At 40.7% G+C, this 8,462-nt stretch overlaps 1 protein-coding gene across 1 annotated transcript; it reads left to right on the top strand.

The window, feature by feature from the left end:
* The first annotated feature begins 2,420 nt into the window (after window positions 1-2,420).
* On the top strand, window positions 2,421-5,834 carry LOC130292010 (olfactory receptor 6C74-like). Its single transcript, XM_056541441.1, has 3 exons — window positions 2,421-2,490; window positions 2,849-3,032; window positions 4,901-5,834. Exons 1-3 carry the CDS (start codon window positions 2,421-2,423, stop codon window positions 5,832-5,834), a joined length of 1,188 nt encoding a protein of 395 aa, XP_056397416.1.
* Window positions 5,835-8,462: the final 2,628 nt, after the last annotated feature.

Raw genomic sequence — 8,462 nt, 5'->3', positions numbered from 1 at the left:
ATAAGTACTGTAAGGATTAAGATTTTAAATAGAAGTAATTTAAAAATCTGTTTAACTTTCTGGCACCAGTTGATATAAAAGTAAATGTTTTCCAGTGGAGTACCCCTTTAAGTAATTCTGGGAGCTGTATATTTAAATGGTGAAAACTTCTTTAACACTTTCCCATTCTGAGGCAACTGGTATATCTGATTATTATACTGGAATTTCTCACAATGCGCTACAACAGTGGTGTCTGTCACAACAGGCTAAAAACTTACTCGGGGGGGGGGGGGGGAGGTATGGGGTGACACCATTTTCTACCGCACCGGGTGACACCAACCCTAGCAACGCCACTGTCCGTATGGTTTAACTTAATGAAACACTTGAACGTATATGATTGATTTAGGCTATTTTTAAGGTGTACATTGTTTTATTATGTAATTTCCTTTCTGTGGGGGGAGGGGTTTGACTATAAAGGTAGCATGGTGTTTGTATAGTGTTATCCCTGAGGAAGGAGGCAACTCCACAACGCGTCGGAACAATTGTTAGATTTTATGTGCAATAATTGTACTGTTTGTATATGAGAAACAAGTCCCTGTCCAGAATTTGCTCTACAAAAGGAGAAATACGACGGAAATAAAAAAAAGAAGCAAGGTCCAGAAAAACAGCTGGCGGTACACGGTGGGCCGAGAGTTTACAGGTGGACCGGCGCAAGGGGAGCTATTACTGCTGTCTCCCCTCGGTGAAGTAAGTGGTTCTACTTACTTTTTTATGCTCCAGTGTGCCCTCCAGCAGGATGGTCGGTCCGCTCCTCCAGTTTATTCTTACAGTTTCCTTGTATACTTGTAATAATTGGTGTTGGGCACGAATATTCGCAATGTGAATATTTATCACGAATATCGCATATTCTCGAATTCGCGAATATTGCAAATATAGCGCTATATATTCGCAATTACGAATAGTCACATTTTTTTTTTCATAGTACACCTCCCAGTGATCATACCTCCCTGCTTCCAGCTTGTGGTCTAAACAAGGCTCCAATACTAGTTACTGTGTCAGACTGGCGTGTGCGCAAAAATTCGCATATGCGAAAATTCGCGAATGGTGATCCCTCCCTTCTTTTAGCTTGTGGGCCAATGAGAATGATCATGTTTGCTGAAGATCATTCGATATTGCGCCTGCGCATGCAAATTTTATGGCGAATGTGCATGCAAATTTTATGGCGCATAGCAAAAAAAGGCCTTGAATATTGTGAATATGCGAATTTTGTGAATACATGACAAATATTTGTCCATATAGTCATGAAATATCGCGAATTCGAATATGGCCTATGCCGCACAACACTAGTAATAATGGTGAATGTGGTCTTAGTGTACTGTACATAATCTACCATGAGCCCCACAGGACACTAGATACACCTCTGCCACTAGAGATTGGTGCTGCCATGACAGTGCAACCATCTCACAACCGATCGGATCACTATGTGAAGTCTGCAGAAAATTATGCAGGGCCTCATGTTTGAGTTTTGCCGAAGGCTTCACAAAGTCTAAAGCTACCTTTGCCTATGCCACTGCTCAAGCATCATTTTTTTTCCCTTTCTGATCCTAATGGAACCTCTGGGCATTCCTGAGAAAGGAGATTTCTCATCAGTGTTAGCCTTCTTTCCGGGCCCTGGCTTAGTAATGGACATGGTGTCTGATGGTTTCCACTGCTAAGCCAAAAAGTAAGTAAGCAAAAATACACTAATACTATTTTTTATTTTTTTATTTATTGAAACCAACCCAGGCCCCTAAAAATAAATTTTGTTAATTAAAAAAAAAACAAAAAAACAAAAAACATTTTTTGTTCTTGATCAAGTAGTCGTGGCCCTCTTCATGTAAAAATAAAAAAAAAGGCAGTAAAAAAAAAAAGAAATAGGAATACAAGATATAAATACAATAATAATATTAATACGGCAATTATCATTGTATCCATAACCTTTTGCAATGTGATGTATAAACAAATTATGTTTGTCAATTACCGTGTAATAACGCAGATGCTCCAACTGCAGTAATACCATGGGATTAATTATCAATAACACATGGCATTATATATAAACCTATTAAAGCAGTGAGCGCTATATACCCTATACAAGAACATCACATCACTGTGGAGGCAATGACCAATTCATATTGAGGTTGATCAGACCCAAGGTCTTCATTGGGTCAACCAGAACAGGTAAGAGGAGATCGTGTGTTATAATAAACTAAATGGCCAAAACGATGTGGACTCCTACAAATGACAGCTACGGGGTGTTAGCATATTGGGCATCCCATTCCAAAACTCTAGGCATTGAAGGGAGATTTTCACCCCCTTTCACAGCTATAACAGCCTTCCCTCTTCTGGGAAGTATTGGTGGCTTTGAGAAATGTTGGTGGGAATTTTTTGCCCCTTCCGCCAAAATGGCATTTGCGAGGTCGAACACTGATGTTGGACCAGAAGTTGAGTTTTCCAGGTTATCTATTAGTAGAGGTGAGTGAAAATGCACCACAAAGAACCCCGCACTCACCGCTTCACTGACGACTTCAAATTCCAACGCTGGACAGACCGGATGAGGCTGCAGGAACGACAAGTCGTTCCTGCAGCCTCATCCGGTCCGTCCAGCGTTGGAATGCGAAGTCGTCAGTGAAGCGGTGAGCGCGGGGTTCTTTGTGGTGCATTTGCATTCACCTCTACTAATACATGTTATTACTCACATTATTCCCCAGCACCTCCGGACCATGACCCTGGTACCTCCACCCTACAGCCTGGTATTGACCTATATTTATGTGTATTAGCCTTTGGGGGATATAGCAGTGCCAACTGAGCTCTTGTTTTGCAACAATTCCAGGTTATCCTATGGTGTTGGATGGAGTTGGTGTTCCTATGGTGTTGGATGGAGTTGAGATCAGCGATCTGTGCAGCCACCTGAGTTCCTCCGCCCCAAGCTTGTCAAACCTTATCTTTATGGCCCCTCTATTTCTGCACAGGGGCATAGGTAGTCAAGCTGCAAAAGAAAATGGCTTTCCCACAAAGTTAGAAGTGTCTCTGATGGGAAACTCAAAACCAGAACCATTGAAACCAAGGGCAGGAGAAGGAGGGCACACCGGTCATCAATGTATGGAAGTCACAGTATCTATATTCACCTAGCATGCAATGCTTTTTTCTGGCTTAGAAGACAATATGGCCAATCCAGGTGAATCAAACACCTTGTGCATAGTGATGAATGCTGTATTATCTTCCATACCTGATAATCTGTCCAGGGGCCCTGAAAAGACATTTGTGAGCCTTATTTTGTTAACTACAGGGATGGAACATTAATTCATGGATAGAGTGCTACTCTTTTCTCTTTGGTAGAGTCTAACCAGAGATGAGCAAACTTTAAAAAATTTCGGTTCTGTCGGTCAGCCAAACTTCAGCTAAAAGTTCTAAAAGTCAAAGCTGGGTAAATGAATGGTACCCGAGGGATACTAGAATAATAAGGGGACTGGGAGGACTAAGAAAGATTATGAGAATTAGGGTTATTTAGTTTAGAAAAAAGAAGGCTTAGTGGAGACCTAATAACTATGTATAAATATATCAGGGGGGAGTGCAGAGATCTCTCCCATGATCTATTTATACCCAGGAGGTGGTCATGGTGAACTCAATAAAAGAGTTCAAAAGTGTCCTGAAAGTGTTTCTGGAGAGTAATAACATTACAGGTTATTGATACTAGATCTATAGGTACAGAACCTTGATCCAGGGATTTGTTCTGATGCAATATCAGAGTCAGTCGGAAAGGATTTTTTCCCCCCCTAGTATGGGGCAATTGGAATCAGCCTCATAAGGGTTTTTTGTCTTCTTCTGGATCAACATATGAGGGCCAAAATAAGGTTATAGGTTGAACCTGATGGACTCTGGTCTTTTTTCAACCTTAAGAACTATGTAACTAACAGGTTTAATAAACCACTCTGCACTAGAGGATTGTTTATGCTTTTTAAAATTATTGTCCAAAAATTATCCCTTATGAGGCAGAGGCCTACCAATGTTTATATGCCCATACATACACACACTCTCTGTTGCTTTTGTATAATTATTATATATGTGTGGGGTCCTACTCCTATCTGTTTTAGTCACTGCTTAGTGTCCCTCACAGAGTTCTTCACCTAACATCTGCTATCTCTAATATAGCTGCTGAAGCTATGTGCATAGGCTTTTATAGTGGCTTTGACTCTATACTGCCTCCTGATTGACTGGGAGATCTGTTTGAAAGGTATTATGGGATTCCTTAAAGTCATGTGATCCTCCCTCCTTCTCCTTTCTGCCATATGGCTGATGTTATTTAAGCAGTTCTGAACTGAACTTTTAGCAAGATGCTAAAACCGAACTCAGGTTCTATGGGTTCAGTTCGCTCATCTCAAATTCTAACTTTAAACAAGCCCTTTAAAAAAAGTCAGTGGTCTATGAAAACTGGTTGGTTATGGTGGTCACTGTTTCAGGTATCATCACATAGCTGTAACAAAAAAATAGATAGAGGTGGTCATAGTTTTCTAAATCAGGATGTGGGGGGGGGGGAATTTAAATAAGATATTTCAATGGGGTATCCATTTGGTTCTGCTAGCACATTAGTTATTTATATTAGACATTAGGACTGAATGTTTTTTGGCCTCGGTATTCCATATTTCCTTATTTGCACATGCTGTAGGGTCTATGAAGGGGGAAGGGGGCAGCATTATACATCTTCTTACATCTTCTTACCACTCATGTTGGCTAAATTGTTTTGGGCCCTCTCTATGGTAAGATCATCTTTGGTCATAAAATATAGATGTTATATACATAGCAGATACATTTTGAAATGTTGTTGAAGGCCTGATAAGAACTTTTCTAATTCCATGGTATTGCTCATGGTTGGGTCTCTTTTCAGATACAGCCTAAGGACAAAGATGTTCAGGAATGAGACCTCATTTTTCATCATAAGAGGAATCACCGATGATCCACAGCTTCAGGTTATTATCTTCTGCCTGGTTCTATTCATTTATCTCACCACTCTCACAGGGAACTTGACCTTCCTATTACTTGTCTGTTTTGATCATCATCTCCACTCTCCCATGTACATTTTTCTAGGTAACTTGTCCCTCGTAGATATCTTATGTTCCACCATCACACAACATAACATCCTTTTAAGTTTCATCACCAAAGATAAGTCAATTTCCTACATTTCCTGCATGGCTCAGATGTACATGTTTGGCTCTCTAACGGGTCAAGAGTTATTGATATTGACGGCTATGGGTTATGATCGCTATGTCGCCATCTGTAGACCACTCCTCTATCATAATATCATGAATAAGAGAACATGTGTTCTTCTGAACGGTGCCTGTTGGCTATGGGGATTTCTACAAATCATGCCACCACTTGGGGTATTCTACACCTTTACCTGTTACTCATCCATGATGATCAATCACTTCTTCTGCGACATTCTGCCATTAATGAAACTATCCTGTAATGACATTTCGTTACTACACACCTTCTTTTTTATGGAGTGTTTAGTTCTTATAGGTTCTACACCGTTCATTTTGACCTTCATTTCCTACGTTTTTATAATTCGCAACATACTGAAGATACATTCCACCACTGGGAAGCGTAAAGCCTTCTACACGTGTTCCTCCCATCTCACAGTTGTTCTACTGCTCTACACAACTCTTTTCAGCCAGTATCTGTCACCAGAACTGAAAAACTCGACAAAACTTTTTGCTCTTTTTAACACGGCTGTTGTCCCTCTGCTAAACCCACTGATATACAGTTTAAAAAATAAAGATGTTAAAGCGGCTCTCAAGAGAAGGCTGATCCTGCTGAAATGAACTCTCTGATTTTTGCACCCATAGACGTACATACCACAAAAGCAGCTGGTTTGGCCCTCAGAGAAAGTCAGTTTTGCCCCATCACTCTAGATGTCACCTCCCTATCCAGGATCCCAGAGTGTCTGTCGGCTTTATCTTCCTTCTTCTCCTGCTTTCTAAATCTTATCATGTAGAAAATGGAACTCATTGGCCCTGATTTACTACTGCAAATCTGACATGTTTTGTCAGGTTGTACATCAGATTCTGTCGCATTGCACCAGAAATTCTGTCTGCGCCAGAATTTGCATCAGAATTTGCTCCAGAATAAAAAAAAAACCCTACTACCTCTCCATTTTACTGAGAAACCCCAAAAATGGGTGTGACCGTCGGGAAAGGGGCGTGGTCACTGAAAAGGGGCGTGTCCCTGACATTTTCACAAAAACCCAACATATTTACTAAGGTTTTCACAGAAAATTTAGTGGATTTGAGCTGATGAAAACCCTACAAATCAGAGCACATGTAAAAAAAGCAAAATGTACAGAAAAGTACAAATTGTAGGGAAACCTTAGTAAATACCATGGAAAAAAAATTGTAGGGAATTAAAACCCACAAAGAAACCTACACAACACTCTTAGTAAATCAGGGCCAATGTCTTTTCCCCATTTTCCTCAATCCCTTCCACCTGATCTATCAATCACAGTTAATAGCTCTACTCTTTCCCAGTCCCTGAAGTCCAATGCCTTGTGATCACCTTGCTATCTTTCAAACCACACATCCAGACCCTTACTACCTCCTGCCATTTTTACCCCAAAACATTTCTCAAGTCCATTCATTCCTTAAAAGGGGTACTCCTTTGGAAAACGTTTTTTTTTTAAATCAACTGGTGCCAGAAAGTTAAACAGATTTGTAAATTATTTCTATAAAAAAAATCTTAATCCTTCCAGTACTTATTAGCTGCTGAATACTACAGAGGAAATTCTTTTCTTTTTGGAACACAGAGCTATCTGCTGACATCACGAGCACAGTGCTCTCTGCTGACATCTCTGTCCATTTTAAGAACTGTCCGGAGTAGGAGAAAATCCCCATAGCAAACATATGCTGCTCTGGACAGTTCCTAAAATGGACAGAGATGTCAGCAGAGAGCACTGTGCTCGTGATGTCAACAGAGAACTCTGTGTTCCAAAAAGAAAATAATTTCCTCTGTAGCATTCAGCAGCTAATAAGTACTGGAAGAATTAAGATTTTTTTAATAGAAGTCATTTAAAAATCTGTTTAACTTTCTGGCACCAGTTGATAAAAAAAAAAAAGTTTTCCACCCCTTTAAAGGGTACCTCTCATCAAAAAAACTTTTGATATATTATAGATTAATGTATGCAGAATAACTTTACAATTGCATGTTATTAAAAAATATGCTTCTTTCTATTTAATTTTCCACTTTGAAGAAATGACCACTAGGGGTCTCCCTACCAGTCCTGGCAGCAAGCATTTCAGACTCATGCTGGAGTCCTAAACACTACGAGCTGCCAGTCTGCTTTGTTCACAAAGGAGAACACTCAGAGCTGCCAGCCTGCTTTGTTCACAGCCTGTTTGACTGTGAACAAAGCAGGCTGGCAGCTCTGAGTGTTTAGGACTCCAGCATGAGTCAGAAATGCTTGCTGACAGGACTGAACGGGAAAAATACAATAGAAAGAAGCATATTTTTCATTAACATGCTATTGGAAAGTTATTCAACATTCATTAATCTAAAAAAATACCAAAAGTTTATTTGATGAGAGGTACCCTTTAAGTTTTACTTGTTGACTAAACTACTGGTGCATGCCTTCATCATCTCCCACTTGGACTATTGCCACATCCTCCTCTGGGGCCTTCCATCAAACCTCTTGTTCCCCTTCAATTCTCGCTGTCCAGCTTATCCACGTGTCCTCTTGATTCTCCTCTTGGCTACCTGTTGCCCAAAAAACTTTTGTTTAAACTGTTAACCAAGACATACAAGCCCCCCCCCCCCCCCCCCCACAACCTGTCCCCTCCGTACCTCTTTGACCTGATATCCCAATGCTTCCTATCACATCATTTCTGATCCTCTCAAGACCTCAATCTGTGCTCTCCTCATCCGCACCTCACACGACTGTCTCTAGAATTTCTCCCGTACTTCCCCATACATTAGTAATCACTCCCCCAACATATCTGCTCTCACCCACCATCAAGAGGCCTTCAAGAACAACCTGAAGACCCATTTCTTCAGGACAGCCTACAATAACCCTGCTGCCATTGTCTTGCCCTATGAACGGCCCCTTTCCTACCGGCTCACAGATGACCAGCTGTCTCCCTCACCTTCTGTTTCCCGCCCATGCTCTCTCTATTTCAGGCTGTCATTTACTTACGTTCACTGTACCTGTGTCTGTGTTATGTATTTTTACCTTTATCATATGTACAGCGCCCTGGAACCAAGGACACAATAAATATAAAGAAGAAGAATAATCCCTTTTCTGAATTTGTGTTGTGACACTAGGCTGCCCCTTTCCTTCATATAGATAACAAAACAGGATGACCGTAAATTTAGGAATTAGTCCGGCGCAGAGAGGAACCATCAGGGAGCCAGATAAAATCAATGGATTTATTAGATTCAACGCGTTTCACTGCGCATGCGCA

This window comes from Hyla sarda, chromosome 9 (assembly GCF_029499605.1).
Source record: "Hyla sarda isolate aHylSar1 chromosome 9, aHylSar1.hap1, whole genome shotgun sequence".
NCBI lineage: Eukaryota > Metazoa > Chordata > Amphibia > Anura > Hylidae > Hyla > Hyla sarda.
This window is presented reverse-complemented; position numbering and strand designations above follow the sequence as displayed.

What these genes read in the sequence shown, in the direction of transcription:
- LOC130292010 (XM_056541441.1), top strand. Translation starts at nt 2,421, where the DNA reads ATGGCATTTGCGAGGTCGAACACTGATGTTGGACCAGAAGTTGAGTTT. An exon ending in CAGGTTATCTATTAGTAGAG is followed by an intron (nt 2,491 to 2,848) that starts GTGAGTGAAAAT and finishes CAACAATTCCAG; the next exon opens with GTTATCCTATGGTGTTGGAT. An exon ending in GAAAATGGCTTTCCCACAAA is followed by an intron (nt 3,033 to 4,900) that starts GTTAGAAGTGTC and finishes GTCTCTTTTCAG; the next exon opens with ATACAGCCTAAGGACAAAGA.